This window comes from Ostrinia furnacalis, unplaced genomic scaffold (assembly GCF_004193835.3).
Source record: "Ostrinia furnacalis isolate ACB-3 unplaced genomic scaffold, ASM419383v2 OfSCF2036, whole genome shotgun sequence".
In the NCBI taxonomy this organism is placed as follows: domain Eukaryota; kingdom Metazoa; phylum Arthropoda; class Insecta; order Lepidoptera; family Crambidae; genus Ostrinia; species Ostrinia furnacalis.
In genome coordinates this window covers 393,647-412,465 of record NW_021132275.1, presented here as the reverse complement: position 1 = coordinate 412,465, position 18,819 = coordinate 393,647, and the positions used below count along the sequence as shown (strand labels likewise).

The 18,819-nt window shown below is 41.2% G+C and overlaps 2 protein-coding genes across 4 annotated transcripts in view; one reads left to right on the top strand and one right to left on the bottom strand.

Annotated features, from left to right (window-relative positions):
- Window positions 1–161: 161 nt before the first annotated feature.
- Window positions 162–7,782, top strand: LOC114354286 (spermatogenesis-associated protein 6). Of its 3 annotated transcripts, XM_028306583.1 has the most exons (8): window positions 162–396; window positions 608–791; window positions 881–1,050; window positions 1,127–1,287; window positions 1,941–2,087; window positions 2,642–2,755; window positions 6,775–6,915; window positions 7,335–7,782. In XM_028306583.1, the coding sequence occupies exons 1-8, from the start codon at window positions 352–354 to the stop codon at window positions 7,558–7,560; spliced, it is 1,188 nt and encodes a 395-aa protein (XP_028162384.1). In that variant the 5' UTR covers window positions 162–351; the 3' UTR covers window positions 7,561–7,782. The 3 variants fall into 3 exon arrangements, with proteins under 3 accessions (XP_028162384.1, XP_028162385.1, XP_028162386.1); XM_028306584.1 differs by lacking the exon at window positions 2,642–2,755 and having other exon boundaries at window positions 164–396; XM_028306585.1 differs by lacking the exon at window positions 6,775–6,915 and having other exon boundaries at window positions 166–396.
- Window positions 7,783–9,145: 1,363 nt separating this feature from the next.
- Window positions 9,146–18,819, bottom strand: part of LOC114354287 (ATP-binding cassette sub-family G member 8) — a 72,012-nt gene continuing 62,338 nt past the window's right edge. The window contains exons 9-19 of the mRNA XM_028306586.1: window positions 15,436–15,586; window positions 14,821–14,985; window positions 14,080–14,271; window positions 13,530–13,799; window positions 13,227–13,344; window positions 12,628–12,808; window positions 11,668–11,791; window positions 11,206–11,370; window positions 10,679–10,799; window positions 9,793–10,076; window positions 9,146–9,467 (exon numbers count right to left, since the gene is read on the bottom strand). Of these exons, the coding sequence (XP_028162387.1) occupies window positions 9,210–9,467; window positions 9,793–10,076; window positions 10,679–10,799; window positions 11,206–11,370; window positions 11,668–11,791; window positions 12,628–12,808; window positions 13,227–13,344; window positions 13,530–13,799; window positions 14,080–14,271; window positions 14,821–14,985; window positions 15,436–15,586 (2,029 nt within the window). The 3' untranslated portion in view covers window positions 9,146–9,209. The remainder of the gene's footprint in view (window positions 9,468–9,792; window positions 10,077–10,678; window positions 10,800–11,205; window positions 11,371–11,667; window positions 11,792–12,627; window positions 12,809–13,226; window positions 13,345–13,529; window positions 13,800–14,079; window positions 14,272–14,820; window positions 14,986–15,435; window positions 15,587–18,819) is intronic.

Genomic DNA, 18,819 nt, shown 5'->3' with positions numbered 1-18,819 from the left:
GTCGATAAACTTGCAATTTAAATTTTTATGCATGAAACGAAACGGATTATTTGTTTGCTTACAAATGTTGCTATGGCAACTATGACTCAAAGTATGATTGGTTGTTAGTTTTCCAAAACCTCACAGTGATTAGCTACAATGGCTTATCAAAGTTAATCAACCAATTGCAGTGCACACAGCTGTTCATGTCATCATCAGTAAATTAGAAAATGTCAAAACTCAAAAAGTGGAAGTCAAAAAACAAGTTTCTAATGATGAACTTCAGATAGAAAATTAATTAAATATGAGTTGTGGTTAGTGTGTAACAGTGTGTAAGCTTTGTCTTAATCTGTAATTATGTGATGCTGCAACATGCCTAAAATTATCGAGTTGACCGTCGAACTTGAAGTACAAAAGGTAAAATGCAAGATATTTTAGAAACATAGTTCTGTGTTACTTTGTCGACCTAAGATATAATTATACTAAATGGATAAGTCCTTTTAAAGGTTAAAACCACCCAATTCTATCCAAGTAATACAACAATAACATGGTATCCCAAGCTTTTACACAGTAATTTAAGTAACAACATAAAAGGAATTGAATACAAGTTTTTTCAATTTTCTTCCAGGTCTCCTGTCCAGGAGTGTGGCTCTGCCAAGATGGCCGCGTTTCGCTCACAGTGTTCGCCCTGGGGACAAGCTACCAGACCTGCATGTTGCCTCCAGTCTTTCCACTCATGTTCAAAGATGTGTTCTACTTTAGAAAACGGTTCCAGGAATCCTGTACGCTCAATAATATTTGCTGTATTCTAAGTGGGTAGCTACCTTGACAATAAACTTAGGAAAAAGTTTGTTTGCTGTATGACTGCCATTAATGAATGAATGCATTCCATGACTTGCAGAAGACGAAACAATATACTGTGAGCTAGTACAATGGAGTAACGACTGTCGCTCTGGCGAGTGCACAATCCTGGCGCAGTATCTGGGCGCCATTAATGACGTCCTGTTCCCGCCAAATATGTGCTCAAATGATGGAGTCGACCTTCTCATGAGGAGATCTAAAGAGTTTCCTGTAAGTTATTATCATTATCCTTAATATTCTAAATGATTAGGAAATAGAGAATTTACTAAGTATTTTGAATTTTTAGGGAATCCTTTCACCGAAGATAGAAATAGCCACCAAAGTGCGAATCGACGAGGTTTGGGACCAGCCATGCAATATGAAGACCGTCAAAGTGACGTCATGCCACTGCACAGATTCAGATGGCTCCCGCCAGAGACAAGTCTGCCATTCGGCGCAGTATCACAGGTATTTTACATTGATGACCTGTTGTCTTGGCTCCTCTCCCTTTGTGCTTGAAGGCAGAATTCAGTCTCATTTATGATTTAGTTGCTTTTAGTTTGGAAAATAGATTATAATCTCTATGTCAGTCAGTCACTACAATCAACCCTCTAAACTCAATTAAATATCAATAGCAACAAGAAGTTCTCGTTTAACTGGGTCTGGTGGTGACACTAATCACTAAGCGCATTTTCACATTAGGGCGTTAGAAGCGCAACAGCAACGCGGACAGCGGATGCCTGCTTTCAGGCTGGTTTTAGTGTCACGCGGACTGTCAGTGCGGATCGCTCCGCACAGCCAATTTGTATGAACTGCTAGGGAGCGGAGTGGTTCCTCCGGACCGCATGCTAGAATTCACATAGATTGGCCGTGCGGAGCGGGTCCGCACCGGACGGTCCGCGTGACACTAAAAGCAGCCTCAGTGAAAGCGCTCATATAGTATGAAATTATCGGCAGCACGTCTGTCGCGCGTTTCTCGCACTGCTAAAGTCGCCTAAATGTGAAAGCGCTCTAACGCTTCATTTTCTTCTGTCAATTGACCTTCCATCGCGCGCATCATCAACAAGACGCGACATTTCATCACGTATCTCCGGCACCTTATTTCTATTAACTTTCTACAGAAACAAATGTAACAAGGCAAGACAAGGCGACGGGAACAAAAGGCCTCCGTCCGTAGCGCGGTCTCGCTCGCGCTCCCGATCAGGCGGCTCACGGTCTTGTTGCAGCCTTCAAGAGCCGGAGACCAATGTCGTCTGCGAGTGTCGCACGTAAGTATCTGTAGTTTGGAGACGCTGATGTAGGTAACTGAGAGAGATGACACGATATCCCGATGGCTCGAAAGATCCGAGATGATGAGGTAAGTTATACAAATAAGTTACGGAGGTAGACACTTTCTTCAAACTCAGGCTGTCATCATCGTCATTTCAGCCATAGTACGTCCACTGCTGAACATAGGCCTCCCCCAATGATTTCCATGTTGACCGGTAGGTAACTTAGGCTGTAGACTCGTTTTAATTTGAACAAAAATACCTGCATTCTCGTAGTCCCACATCCCACCTTATCCTATGAAATATAACCTCCTTATGTGACCAGAAAGAAAATCTTACCTACCTAAGTTCGTTCAAAACAATTGTTCGTTTTGCTACACGACTCGAAAGCCAACCGTTCCTTACGAGTTCCTCACGATTATAATGTTTTAGACTAGAGTATCAAACGGCAAATAATAAAGTGAGGGTATATGCGATGCAGGATATCACACCTACTTCCTACTATAGCTGTCTGCTTTTTTTGCTGACTTGTCCTCTATTACCGACCCCTGCAGGAATGGGGACAAGCGGGCCACGAAGTCCCCGTCTCGGTCCCGCTTGGGAGCCACGCGTTCCCACGACCTCTATCGGGAGTCGGAGACGGACGTCGAATGCAAGTGCCATCCCCGGTAAGCAGACCAAATAGATTGCTTCAGTATAGACTGATCAGTCTGTTCGTGACCACGGCTGCAGTATAGCAGCCGAAACATCAAGCCGTGAGTACATAATGTAACTAAATGTCGCGTTTGCATGACCTAGCAGTCTCAAGGCCAAATCAATAATTCGGGCACATTCTTGACTGGAAGTGTCATAATAATAGAAATATTGCTGTGGTAAACCACACGTACCACACCACACCACAACCACAGCTATAACTATGGAGATTTTTGGGCCCATCAGCTTATTATCTTGCAATAAAGGAAATATGCTGACACCTTTATCATTCAGGTACCTAGGGCAGTCTTCAGATTCTTCAACCAAACACTCACCTGCTAGCTAGAGTTCACTGGCAAGTAAGAATAGATCGACGCCACTTTTCCACATTACCTTATTATCTCAAATCCTTTACCTATGCTCTTAGGAGTACCCTGCTGTACCACCACCACCACCTGATATTTTTAGGCCCTTTAGCTGAGCGCTCAAGAACCTTGCGTCATTCCTCAACCCTCCTCTCACCTGCATCCTCTCCCGCCAGCTCGACCAAGTCCCGCCTATCCCTGTTCCGAAGCTTCCTGCCCCGACGGCGCCAGTACAATGTTTATAATGTGGAGGAGCGCTTAGGAGCCGACTGGCCTAACAACTACGCCGATAGAAATCTTGGTCCGTTCGCTATAGGACTCCTCAACCCTCCTCTCACTTGTATCCTCTCGTTCTAGTCCGACCAAGTCCCGCCTGTCCATGATCCGAAGCTTCCTACCCCGACGTCGCTAGTACAATGTTTACAACGTAGAGACGCGCGTGGGAGCCGATTGGCCTAACAACAACGCTGATACGGGTCAAAATCCGCACGCTTTAGAACTCCTTAACCCTCCTGTCACCTAAATCCTCTCCTAGCCCGACCAAGTCCCGCCTGTCCCTGTTCCGAAGCTTCCTGTCCCGACGTCGCCAGTACAACATCTACAACGTGGAGACTAGGGCTTGAATACCGGAATTCCGGAATTTCGTAACTCCGGAATTTCGGATAATTTTTTTCCGATATTTCAATTCCGGAACTGAAGCCAATATCGTATTCCGATATTGAAATTTTTCATAAATTATTTTAAGTTTTCAAAACGTTTAAGTGTCAAAATAGGTTCTTAGATAAGGAAGTCCTTGAGATATGTATTCGCAACTTTATTAGTAATTATATTAAGAGGCAATAGGGCGAGACCTAAGCTCCAAAATGTTCGCTAGAGACCACTCTAATGGGCGAAGCCAGCTGAAGAGAGCGGATGATAGAGTAAAACCTGTTAATAGCTCAGCCACAGGACAGCCACTCGACACTATACCGAAGATTAGCAGGACATCAGCCCTTACGTGATTAGGATGGCTCTCAAACAGCTAAAGAACAACAAGTCACGGGTGATGACGGAATAACCTCGGAGCTTCTGAACGCGGCAGGTAATAAGCCGATACTGAAAGTCCTTCATAAACTGTAACTCCGTCTTACTCCAGGGAATAATGCCAGAGGCACGGAACAAATGCTTGGTGGTGTTTTTCTTTAAGAAAGGGGTAAAAGCCTTATTAAGGAATTACAGACCCATCTGGGTTCTGACTCTGAGTCATGTCTACAAGCTGTTTTTGAGAGCCATCACGAATAGTCTCGCGCGTAGGTTCGATGACTTATAGTCTCTCGAGGAAGCCAGTTATCGAAACGTTTACACTACCATATACCGCATCTACAGGGTGTTAGGTAAATGGGTATATGAGCCGACACTAGCCCATGTTAACATGGGCATATAAATGGTATGGTGAAGCCAGAAATTTGATATCATTTTATTTTTTTTAATTTTCATATAAAATAAATTTTATAAAATCCGATTTGTATGAAAATTAAAATAATTAAAATGAAGATATCAAATTTCTGACTTCACCATACCATTTATATGCCCATGTTAACATGGGCTAGTGTCGGCTCATATACCCATTTACCTAACACCCTGTATACGCTACGGCAGGTTATACAGAAGACCGAAGAGTCTAACTTGCCTATATGCTTGGCGTTCTTAGACTATGAGAAGGTCTTTGAGCCTGACTGAACACGAGGGCGATTCCTCTGCGATTCTTCTGCAGCTAGCTGTGAGGCANATTGTCATCTAATATAAGTTTATCAATACCATCACAAATATTTTTCTTAAATTTGTCAATTCGGTTAGTTGTTATTGGCTGAGGTAAGTTATACAAATAAGTTACGGAGGTAGACACTTTCTTCAAACTCAGGCTGTCATCATCGTCATTTCAGCCATAGGACGTCCACTGCTGAACATAGGCCTCCCCCAATGATTTCCGTGTTGACCGGTAGGTACCTAACTCAGGCTGTAGACCCGTTTTAATTTGAATACCTGCATTCTCGTGGTCCCACATCCCACCTTATCCGATCAAATATAACCTCCTTACGTGACCAAGAAAGTTTGCCTACCTAGGTTTGACTCAAAACACCCGTTCGTTTTGCGACACGACTCGAAATCGAAAACCAACCGTTTCTTATCGATTCCTTAGAGTTCCTCATGATATAATGTTTGATACACTCAAACGGAAAATAATAAAAGGGTATAAGCGATGCAGGGATACCTACACACCTACTTTCACTATAGCTGTCTTCCTGTTTTGCTGACTTGTTCTCTATTACCGACCCCTGCAGGAATGGGGACAAGCGGGCCACGAAGTCCCCGTCTCGGTCCCGCTTGGGAGCCACGCGTTCCCACGACCTCTATCGGGAGTCGGAGACGGACGTCGAATGCAAGTGCCATCCCCGGTAAGTACACCAAATAGACTGCTTTAGTATAGACTGATCAGTCTGTTTGTGACCACGGCTTCAGTATAGCTAGTCAAGCCGTGAGTCCATAATGTAACTAAATGTCGCATTAGACCCGTGTCTTTCTATTTAAGACCAAATAGTTTGCATGACCCAGCAGTTGTCATTCAGGTACCTAGGGCAGTCTTCAGATTCTTCAACCAAATACTCACCTGCTAGCTAGAGTTCACTGGTAAGTAAGAATAGATCGACGCCACTTTTCCACATTACCTTATTATCTCAAATCCTTTACCTACGCTCTTAGGAGTACCCTGCCACCCTGGTACCACCACCACCTGATATTTTTAGGTCTTTTAGCTGAGCGCTCAAGAACCTTGCGTCATTCCTCAACCCTCCTCTCACCAGCATCCTCTCCTTCTAGCCCGACCAAGTCCCGCCTGTCCCTGTTCCGAAGCTTCCTGTCCTGACGTCGCCAGTACAACATCTACAACGTGGAGACGCACGTGCGAGCCGACTGGCCTAACAACCACGCCTATACGGGTCAAAATTCACACGCTTTAGAACTCCTTAACCCTCCTTTCACTGCATCCTCTCCTTCTAGCCCGACTAAGTAAGTCCCGCCTGTCCATGATCCGAAGCTTCCTGCCCCGACGTCGCCAGTACAATATCTACAACGTGGAGACGCGCGTGGGAGCAGACTGGCCTAACAACCACGTCGATAGATATCATGATCCACACGATAAAGGACTCCTTAACCCTCCTCTCACTTGCATCATCTCCTTCTAGCCCGACAAAGTCCCGCCTGTCCATGATCCGAAGCTTCCTGCCCCGACGGCGCCAGTACAATGTAGAGACCCGCTTGGGAGTCGACTGACCTAACAACCCCGCCAATAAGAGCCATGATCCACACGTTATAGGTCTCCTTGAAGGTCATAGCAGACTTATCAACTCTGAAAGGGATCAACAACACCGTATGGCCTTTCGCGAGCTATCATCGCCTTTCGCGCGCTGTCAACCGCGAGGCGAGGAGTTTTACGTTACGGTGCGGATAAGGGTGGGTCGTAGTTTCGCAGTATGGAGTTTCATGCAAAGAAAATACTGATCGCCTCATGTTGATACGATTACGACCCCTTTCCGGGTTGATAAGTGTGCTACGTCCTTTATCCTCCTCTTACTTGCATCCTCTCCTTCTAGCCCGACCAAGTCCCGCCTGTCCCTGTTCCGAAGCTTCCTGCCCCGACGGCGCCAATACAACGTCTACAATGTGGAGACGCGCTTAGGAGCCGACTGGCCTAGCAACGATACGGGACGCGTCGAAGAAGACCGATACACCAGGTACCCTCAAACACTACATTATTGTAGAACTGCTGTATTTGCTACAGTATGATGAGCTAGATGTGCGTACAGCTTGACAGAATTAAATTAACCCAACTAGTGACTGCAATAAAATTTTACTGAAGAAGTGAGACTCATTAAGAAACCAACTGAAAGCTAGTACAGTCGACAACATATATTACATAGCATCTTAGGTGGGTTCTGTTAAAAAACCAAAACTGCTGGATGAAAATATTTAAAAATATCTTTTTCACATTTTTTTTACTTTAAAATTGTTCTTTTCTCAGTTTCAGTCCATCCCATTATTACCACTGCCTTATACATCATAGACATAGAGTTATTACCTTCAAAGCAACTATTTTTCTCCTCATAAAACTCACTGAACCAACGCTTTCAATATTGTTTTTCTCAACTTACAGATCAAGTACGGACTCCGAGCATGCCCGAAAGCAAATGTTCCCAGACGAAGACAGAATACAGAAGATGATTCTAGAAAGCAGATACATCGAGCACGCCCCGATCTTCGAGCCGAAGCCGAAGGAACGCGAGAAACACAAGCACTTCAGGTCAAAAGTCACCCCGTGCGTCTGCGAGATATGCAGGAGGTATCACGAATTGTTCCACACAGGTAACGTCAAAAGTTGATTGTTGTGACCAATAGATGGCGCTTTATAGGTAAAGTAGCGGCAAAATGCGAAATTTTCACGCCCCAGAGAATGTAATTTTTGTAATCAAATCTTCCAGGGTCTTTATTTTAAATTTGATAACCCACCTCTTTTAAATTAACATGTAAGAATTTTCAAGATGTGAAATATACAAGGGAACAATAACTATGACTTAAAAATATACATACATGACATGTGTTTTTTACATAAAATAACTTTAATATTTTGTCTTGCTTGTAGATAATTCCGTGCATGTACTTATTAGAAACTGATTTGTACGACTGATTTGATTGATACTGAGCAATTTTTTTGCTATAGGACTGTATCACTTGTGTTCTGAACATATTATTTTGTATTTCTCAATTTTAAAGAAATTCCTAAGTTGTACAGAAATTATTTCATGCTGAGCTTTCTCAGGAAAAAGAGATAGAATAGACTTTTGTTAAACATTAATTTAATTAATTTATTATTAAATCATTTTATTAAATTATTGTTTATTACTGCACACGTTAAAGATGAAATAAAAGAAATTAAAATAGTAGTTATTGTCTTTATTACTTTAATTTTATGATTAACGTTAAGGTAACTTAACAATTAAGTTTCTCTATATTTAAGTGATATGGCTCCACTTTCATTATTTTACTAAGTTATAACAATAGTTGGCATATTGAATAATATTTATTTTTTGAAAATATAGAAATTTTCATTGAAAATAAATTCAAAATGAGCATTACACAAGGGCAGTGTTAGCGATATACGTGAAATTATGCGAATTCGGCACTAAGTTGTTTTTAATATTTACAAATTAATTTTAACTAATCATGCTTACTTAAACATCTTTTTTCTAACAAGAAGTAGAGAAAAGGAAGCAAGAAATAGAGAGAGGTAGATAGAAATAGAAGACCCTTTTGAAAGAAGTTCATTGAGAAAAAGAAAGAAGTACAGAGCAAAGATCTAGATTTTTTTAATAAGTTTTAAGTAATTCATATACAATTACAGTTGCGATAATATTTTTACATGCTAGGTACAATATTTTTAAAATATTTCATTCAGGACGGACGACATTACTAGTCAGCCTTACTTTTGAATAACAATAAACCTTAAAAATATCATTATTTTGTACATTTTGAACGAATTTATTAATTTAATACAACCTTAGGCTCGTCTTTGAGCATTTTTTTGCATTGTCTATGACGTAATAAATTGTGATGATTAATTTTATCACATTTTATTGTATGATCATTTATGTATTGGCAAATATCACAGATTTACGTAAAACACGTAAATTGATGATGTTTCCTACATTTTAATCATAATTTTGATAATTCATTTATAAAGTTTACTTGTGTACTTTCTTTGTAGGGGTCTGTTTATGTGTAAATTTTTCATGCTTGCATTTTGTTGATACAAACTTCTTTTGTATGACAAAAAGCTTATTCAGTTCCTAGTCTCCAGCCTTATTGGTCAAGACTATAGAACTGGAATCCAGTAAAAACCTTGTTCAGCAGCAGAGTGCCACTAAATTTCGAAATTCCCCAATAGATTTTAAATTTAAACTCCTTATCGCAAGGTTCAAAATCAATTGAAGAACTTTTTGTGATACGTAGATGTACTGACTACCAATTTCCCTTACGGCGTATTGACAGTGATCTTATGTCCTTTCAAGGACGCCCTGTGTTTGCTCCTCGCGTACTTAGTACAGTCGAATGTGAAAGCCAATATGGCGACTATCGCGAAGACGGCGTAGAAGATAGCCAAGGCTATTAGGAAGCTCTCGTCGGTCCATTCCCACAGCTGGGCGGAATGAAGGAACTCGTAGTTGGACAGGACTTGCGTCCCGTTCGGCGGTGGGCACGGTGACTGGACGATTATGTCCTGGTATGGTCTCTGAAAAGAAAAAAGATTATGAAAAAAGAAGATTATGTATTGTAATAAAAGAAGATTTGAGGACACCACTTACATATAACTCTTATGAACGAAACTTGCCTACCAATAAAACAACTAGTGGAGGTTGAGTTTGTCCAGAAAATCCTGTCCTATCAAGGAAATAAGATAGGATGAAATGGGAGGAATTGAAGAAAATTCTGCTTGATAATATTACTTGGTGCTTTATGTATGAAAGAGCACTACAGAATCTTTACAAGCTACTGTGTATACTTTAGTGAGATAGAGAATTTGAATCAATTTATATTAAAGGAACTATGATACCAACCTGCTTATTGGTACACCTGGCGTCTTTACTAATACTGGTCCTCAAGGCTGTCTCACTGAGTTCTCTGCCCAATATCTCAGGCATCAACCATCTTTGAGGGGACACGTATTGCAGCCACTTGGCCAATCTAGGTATGTCTGCCTCGTGAAGCGTGACCCCACAGACCAGTGTGCTAAGAAGAAGGCAGAGGCCTGACAGGATGGCTGCGGTCTTCTCCATTGGCACGAGGAATATGGTGGCGCGGCACAGCATTTGGATGCTGACTAGGTATAGCACCATGTAGCCTGGGAAAGAGCAAGAAAAGAAATCAATAAAAACAGCAATATTCATTTGGCGCAGATATTTACAAGTCGTAAGATTGCCAGCAGTAAGAATTACTTATATCTAAGGCCCTCCAGAACACACGGTGAAACGCAATTGCAACGAGACTGCAACTTCTAGTTACTTTTGAGTTGCATCTAAGTTTCTGCCATAGATTCCGTTGAGAGACCACACATGACGCGACCATTTCAAACCGGTTTCAAACTGGTCTGGGCCCAAGAGATACGGTTCGAGATAGAGAGAAAAGTAGCAAGTGCTGACAAGGGATTACGATAGATGGTAACTTTAAAGGCAGTCCGACTGGACTGGATAGTACTGGACTGTAACGCCCCTGGGTCTGCGGGTGTCTATGGGCGACGGTAATCACTTACCATCAGGTGATCCGTCTGCTCGTTTGCCTCCTATCACATAAAAAAAAAAAAACCGACACGTCAACACGCCCTAAGGATGTGCAAGTTACGATCAAAAGCGCGCTGAAAAACAATCGGGACGATACACATCAAGAGCAGAGACAACGGTGCTGGTGATATTTATCTGTATGAGGTAGATTAAAGAATTATCTTACCTAAATAAATATAAAATCCATCGAAGGAGCCCGGCGTCTGCGCATATAGGCCAGACATGGCGTAGCTAGGCACCAAGTACGCCAGCCACGTTAGCACGCCCGACCACAACTCAAGAAATTGCTGGAACATACAAAATTATACAAATTATATAAGAAACTTTAGTTGCTTTGGACCACACTGCTAGGCAATAAGGTTTAAGATAATATAATATCTAGATAATTTCCAAAGTTATCACACTAGGACTCCAAAGAAAACATATAAATGAAAGGAGCTAAGATAGATCATAGAAAGCAAAAACCTGCTGAATGTTGAGTCAATCCAAACAGTTGAGTTCTTTGACTATTTGATTCTACCCAGTCTAGATGTTACGGGATTATTCCCAGTTCTCATTCCCACCGCTGCAACTCCTATGTAGCCAGGATCTACAGCTTGAACGCAAATAAAAACCCAACCAGTGAAGGTCAAGATATTAGTAGAGAACCATCTCTAAACACAATCAAATGATTTATCTCTAATTTGTACTCACGTCAAATAAAATAAAGACTATTCTCGAGTAAAGGCCGACGGCGATGTCCCTTTCCACGTGGTGCCGCATGGAGCTCGCCTCCCGAGCGCTCAGCCAGAGCAGTATAGGCCACACTGTCAGGCACATTACGGAGTAGTGGAAACCCACCCGGTCGTTTTGGGTTAGCTGAAAGTACGAACAAGATTAGAGGGTTGTTTGAAACCTACTCAACAAATAACAACTTTGTTACAAAAGACCATCAGTTGGAAAATCGGTTTTATTTCAGTCAAGAAGAGATGTCTTCTTGTCTAGACTACCCGAGGGGAGAAGAGACAAAAGACAAGATGAAACTAGATGAAGACAAACAACAAAGAATTAGCTATTATCACATAATTTCGTCTTAATGATAACATACCTTGGGGGAGGCCTTTGTCCAGCAGTGGACGTCATTTGGCTGAAACGAACGAACGAACGATAACATACCTTAGCATCAGTTGTAGGTAAGTCCCAGAAGATAGTGCCAGTGACCAGGGACATGATAGCTGCGATGAGAACCCGCGTCACAACATTCGATAGCGTTGTCATCTGGGTGAATACTAGGCTTTTTCTGCAAAGAAAATAATTTCATCAGAAAAATGCACCAGTCACCACCATCTAGTACACTGCTAAACTACACTCGGCATCAAATAAATCGCACCTCCCGCGACAAGCACTTATCAAACGTATGCATCCCCACTTCCCACCAACATTGGTACCATTTGAAAGCCTAGTTCTAAACTTCATTTCATTAAAGGAAAGGTTTTTACCCCAAAAATGTGTCTTTACAAGGATCCAGAGTCACTTCTTCAAAAAATAGGTAGTTACGCTATAGCCATTTTTTAAGACTATAAAACTGTTAAGTTTGGATTAATCGCTATCCATCTGTTAAAGAGGACACGTGAGATCTTTATTTGGTTTTATAACCATAAAAATTGGTCTAATTGATCCCAGAAGTGAGCCCAAAGTGAGGTCTATTTTCAAGTCACATTTATGGTATATGTTAATCATTTATTTAGAAATGAAATGTATTTTTCTTTAAGGATATTTATTGGGCCTTCAAATAACACCAATATTGTTGGGGTACCATGATTGTGTCAGAAAAAAATCTTTAAAGTTCGCGTCGCGGAAGGTGCGGTTTATTTGATGTTGAGTGTATGAACCTCCTCCACTATAGTAGAGGGTTTTGCCAAAATCCCCACGCTTAGCAGGCGGGTTGGAGATCGCAGTTTAAAATATTGATGTTTTTCAGAGAGCGCTGCTGCCCGTTCTCTGTTTGATGTGTCCCTAAGTCGCCTCTTTCGACACCCGCGGGAAGAAGAGTTGGGGTTAGTGACAAATGTATTCTACTCTGCTGCCACACGGCTTCTAGTCTTATACTATGCCATAATAAGTCATAATACTTACTCAATAAGCGCGAAGACTTGCAACGCGACGTTAGGAGTCGCAGCGGGCGCGGGCAGAGGCACGGGGGGCGGAAGTTCGGGCGGCGCGTGCGCTCCCGCGAACACATTCGCTAAGGCTTCGATACGCCCTGATGACTCCAACATGGCCGCCGCGGATAAATCGTCCAGGGTTACCAGGTCCACTGGGAAATAAGTCACTTTTAATATCGCCATGCTAACATAATTTTGTCAAAGAACATGGCCGTCGCGGATAAGTCGTCCAGGGTTACCAGGTCCACTGGGAAATGATAGTCACTTTTAATGTCACTCATTATTGTCCTTGTCCGCATGGTAAAATCATTTTGTCGAAGAAGACCTGACATTTATATGGGGTTGTGTAAAGTTTTTTTTTTCACTTGAATACTCAAATGGGTTGAAAATAGAGCATGTCTACTTTGAACTGGTCAGACTAGAAATCGACAGTTAAATTCAAACGTCTGTTAAGTCCCTAATCACCCAAACTCGACTCTTTTAGCTAGACATTACAGGAAATATGTCGTCTGCATAGCTTTTGCTGCATTGGTAGCTAAAGATGTTTCAAAAAGATCATATTTTACTCACGATAGTAATCCGAAGGGTTCTTGAAAGCAGGACTGGGGTAGTCGATAGAGGTGAAATATGGCAACATGTCTCTTCTGTACCCGCTGAACATCGTTCTGGCTGCAGATATTAATACCACCTGAAAAGCAAGAAGCTACAATCAGAACTGTACCATTTTCCACATAAAACGCGCCTTCTTAAAAAAAATATTTCAAGAATTTAACTGAATAATCGCGTCCCCATCCATACCCTCTTATAGAAGAAGTAGAAGATTGTTCTAAACTACATGTTTGCCTTTTACCAAGAACCGATTGTCATCCTTACCTTCGTCAACATAGCGAAGATTTCATACGTTGGCGGGTGCAGTGAAATTATAACCACCCTGCCTGTGCTCGCCCAATTCCTCAAATACTCCACTAAGAAGAACGTATCGAAGATGTCCATTTCCTTAGTAGGCTGATCCAGGATCAGAATCGCCATATCCAGGAGTAGTTGGCACGCTACGTTCAGTCTTCGCACCTCGGACCGCGTGAGGCGGCTGACGTTTGTGTCTCGCACTTGTTCTAAGCCTAATTCTTCTATTAGGAGGTTTATCTGGAAAGAAAACCATCAAGTTGGAGACAGAATCTTATCAATCTTGAAAACTGGAATGCGTACAAAAATTTTTTAAAAGATATCTGTTACTTGTAGGAGTCGGGATAATTATGATAAATACAATAAAAGATTACGAGTAAGAATACTCGTCTCAGCAGCCCTCCCACTTGGTGAATCGACGATCTGGTGAAGGTCACAGGAGGCGCCTGAATGCGGGTAGCGCTGGACCAGTCGTAGAAATCCTTGGGGGAGGCTTTAAATAGTAAACATTCTAACTTACTCTATCCCTGTCGTCCATTTTGACCTGGTTGTGGTTGCTCCTCGGTCTCCGCAGCGCGGCGTGGAACCTCAGCGTGTGTTCCACTGTCATATTCGGGCACAGATTGGTGTCGTTCCGGACGTAGGCCGCCACCTTGCGGAGGGTCGACGAAGCTACTGGCTGCCCGTTTATCACAATATCGCCGGAGAGTTTCTGGAAGAGGGTAGTTTATTTTGAATTGAGCTTTACATTTTTCTAAAGTGTGATGAATTAAACACTTGAATAAATGGTTACGATAAAAAAAAACTATGTAGACTGGTAACCAGTGGGTCTAGACAAAGTGCAAATTATAATCGCAAACCAGTCGAAAAGGCCCTTTTTTGTATGGAGTTTTGACGGATTCGATTTTCGATTCGATCAAAAAGTGCGTTTTGTCTAGGGGGGTTGTATACCTAAAAGAGCGTCAATCAAGTTTGAAAACTTCCACTATCCTATCGCCACTGCAATGCACAATGATGAAGGAATAAATGGTTGATCTTTCAGCCTGTTTGACACGGGATCCTAAGCTGTACTGTATGATATTCTTAGCTTAATTTTAAGGTCAAAAGATTGCTTTTGTTTTACAGTGTGTGTAGTGTGTATGTGCTATGAGCCAAATTTGTGTTTCGCGTCTTTATATGACATGTCTTGGAGTTTCCTAATATTTGCCTAACTTGATTTATTAGCCTAACTTCTGAAGACTTCAACAGTTTTGCTACTCACTTTCCTCACTCCCGCTAGCACGTCCAGCAAGCCAGTCGCCTCGTGCTGCGACGTGGCCAGCACCGCCAGGATCTCGCCCGATTTCACCTCGAAGCTTAGACCTGACACCAGCAGTGTCGACTTGTTGTCGGGTGACNCGGGTGAAGTGATTTCTAAGTTGTTTACCTGGAATTAAACGGGCATTTTACAATTTGAGTTTATGGCCGAGGGAGTTGCCACTTTTCTGGAAACTCTGTTAAAGACAATTTGCTAAAAACTGAGTAAAATTAGAGAGACGTAAGAAAAGTAGTTAATCAGATGAAAAAAGAAAAGAATAGAAAAAGTTATAGGGCAAATACATGGTAGTTTGATTTGAGGTAAGGTAGCAAGTTCCTCTGTGGTTGAGGAATATCGAGTGAAGCTCAGTGCTACCTTGGCTTCGGATTATCACTCACATCAGGCGAGTTGTAGGCCAAGAGTTTCTCTATTGTGGGTAAAAAGACAACCATATAATTTGCTAAGCAAAGTCATTAATTTGTAGACCAGCATTTGGAGTTTCTAAGTCAATAGAAACCAAGACTCAGCTTGTCTAAGACCCGTTTACCAAAACCATAGATCCTAATTCAATGAACTCACGTAATAATTAGGGTAGATATACGCGGAGTGGGTGTACCCATCCAGGTGGTCTGTGGGCCGCAGCGTGGAGTGCTTCCGCGAGTGCGCCACCGACATGTGGCTGCCGGCTTTGGAGGCGCGCCCGCCTAAGTGCGACGGCGCCATTAGGTAGCTGGAAGAAAAATACCTTCAAGCCTATCGTACAAGGGTGTGATGATCGGGAAACTGTGAGGTCAAAATGTATTTCTTACGTTCGCCATAAAGATAACCATAAAAAAACTTTCAAACATAAGAGTTTAATCCTACGATAGATTTACATAGATAAACTTCCCGATCTGCAAGACTACTTCTTGAAAAATCAAAACACCTGAATATTTTTAAAGAGAAAACATAGATATTGGGAACTATCAATCGAATTACTGCCGAAAAAGAGGGTCAGGAATAAGGTAGGCTTAGGAGTAACTTTTGCGTGCACTTGGCTCGTTTCAGCCAAAATACTTTTACTGCTGAGCGTATAATTCCAAGTTGCATGCTTCCCTTCCATCACACATCCCTTCAATCAATGTAATTAATGTTTTTACGCCTATCAAATGCTGCAGCGTCAGCTATTCCGCCCTAACCCCTCGCCCGTTTTTTCACTGACGTAAACCAGTGTAATTTTTTTCACTAAAATAAAATATCATACCTATGATGGTCGTTATCAGGCACGAAGTCGGCGACACTGTTCCTCCTATTGTAGTGCGACCGGTGCGGCCTGGCATCAATGCCTAAGAGATTGGCTTCACTGACGGACTTGTTCCTCGTGCCTGTCCACTGAGGCTCCCCTCGGATGCCGGCCTGCTGCATGGCCACCACTGGCACTGCTGTGCTGTGCTGGATAAACAATACCGCTTGATTAGTAAGGATCGACCTCGGACGTTCGATGAGGGTTGAAAATAATAGTTAGAATTCCAAGAATTGATAAAACAATTTTTAGATTAGATTTCTGAAATTCTCAAGAAAGAAGTTGACAAAACATCTGAAGCTGCATTTCTTCTTGCACTAACCCCTCTATTGGTTGCGGTCATATATCAGTTTGGATTGGAAATGAATATGGTCAACATGGTCGTGAATTCTTCTGGCTAGACTCTTAATTTGAAAAACATATTGGAGTATTATAAATCTATTTTTACCTGATACGAAGGGTGTAAGTTCTGCATCCTGAAGTCAGGGTCGGAACGGTACTTTCGGCTGTACTTGTAGTTGGTGGTGGTCTCGTTGTCCGAGCTGTCGTATCCCGACGATGTCTCTCGCACGCCCCGACTTTGCCTTTGGATCCTGGAGGAAGAACGGTTTATTACTCCCAAATCTATGTATCTATAGCAGCCTTTGGGGTTAGGCCTCCTCTTCAACCTTCCACCGGCTTCTGTCCCCTGCCACTTGCATTCAGTTTATTCTAGCTTGTTGTCGGATGTCATCTGATTGCTCCGAAAATTTAGGACCTAAATACTGCTTATTAAAGGTGTGGCATTTGGAATGCTACAGCAACAGAACGACTGTAGACTACATAAAACTTCCTAGTTTACACCGTTCCCAAATCATGAAACAATCTTAAGTTCAAAAATATTTCTGTAAACAGGTACGCTAATGTTCAGAAAACCTAACTAACTAACTGAAAATGCATTTCTATAATGATAGACATAATCATCATTTGAGATGCGAAGAAGTTGCTATCCAAAAGCTGACGAAAGATGAAGCTGAAATCACGTTTAACAGCTTATAAAATGTATGTCAATTGATAAGTGATCACTGATCACTCAGAGTTAACTAGAAATCTGATAATAATTAAAAAGTCCCGGTTGCCGGGTCGCTGATCATCATCTTTAACCGTTGTGTGCAATCGAATCCCTCGATCTTAACCGATACGATCGATACTATCAAGCAATTTACTGATTGGTTGATAGAACGTTAATAACACAAGGCTCATTATTGAGTCTAATTGCAATGGTAAATATTAAGATGTGATAAGCTGATTATTTTGATTGTGTTATTATTTTAGGTAACTGTTCCGATCAGTAGATTAGTCTTTAGCTGTCTCTGTTCATCTACCTATTATTATTGTTTGTTTTACTTATGCTTTTGTTTATTGTAGAAACCTTAGTGTTTTTATTTTCTGCAGATTTCCAATCAGTCTTGCGGTTTCTTCACAAAGTGGTGAAGCAACTTTGATAGTTTGATAAATGGAACTCAGTGGCAGAAGTTCTTTCCTGTCTCGAAAGAACTAACCCTCGTATTCACAAACCGATGCTTGTCCCATTTAGCCCTACCGTACCCTATGTGGTACGGTACCTTTATGAAAATATTTCTAAAAACCAAACTGTTGTTAATTTATAAAAATGATTGTGACAGTAAGCTTAAAGTGATTAATTTACATAAAAATATGTTTTAACAAGTGGTTTTGGAAATATTTATAAAATTCCTCGACAGAAAACAAAAAAAAAATTACAATGTATTTAAGAAGGTATAATTTCTTATTATTCATGGTAAATTATGTTATTTATCAATTTTATTTAAAAAATAGAGTACAATAGATAACATGACTACAAAAAAAATATTATTGAGATTATTTTTATAGGGTTTATTCCAGTCTTAAATAGGTGTACCGTATAAGGTACAGTAGGTCTATGCACGAGCACAACATGCGAAAAAATAAATATAATTTTTATTATTTTTATTTGTTTTAGGCTATTGATGCTTTACTATATTGCCATAACTCATGAAAAATTTGATAATTTCAGCAAAAATAAAGCAATGTTGGTATTTATCTACTGCTATCTTGGCAGATGACCGCTAATGATGATCAGACTGATGAAGATTTAGGCGATAATACCCTCAGAGTTTTCTTCGATGGATTTGCTAAATTTCCATTGTCGTGTTGCTAAATGCGATTATGGATAGCACTAAACGTAACAAATCAGAAGAAGCCAGGTCTTCTTCAGCTATCCTCACTAACTTCGAAGAAGGTAGGAAAAAAGAACCAAATGTAGATAGTATCACAGAAAACGTCTTACAAAATATGCCATGTGTGATACTAGTGATTATGTGATTTTATTTTTATTTTATATCATACAAAAATAAATAAAAACCTTCTTTGAACAACGACTATGTTTTGCTTGCTTATAGACCTACTGTACCCTATATGGTACGGGCTCCCCACGGCCCCCTATTTATGGAATATTTTTTTAAATATTTTTTTCATGATTTTTAGGCTCCCCTTTATAAGTTTTTGCTGAAAAATCAAGTTTTATTTACAAAAATAATTATCGGTCTAAATGGGTTAAGTGAAGCAGAAAATTGAACGCACAGCGTTGAATAGAGCTCTATGATTGGTTCGTGTATCACCATGTGCGTCCACGCGCACTGTGA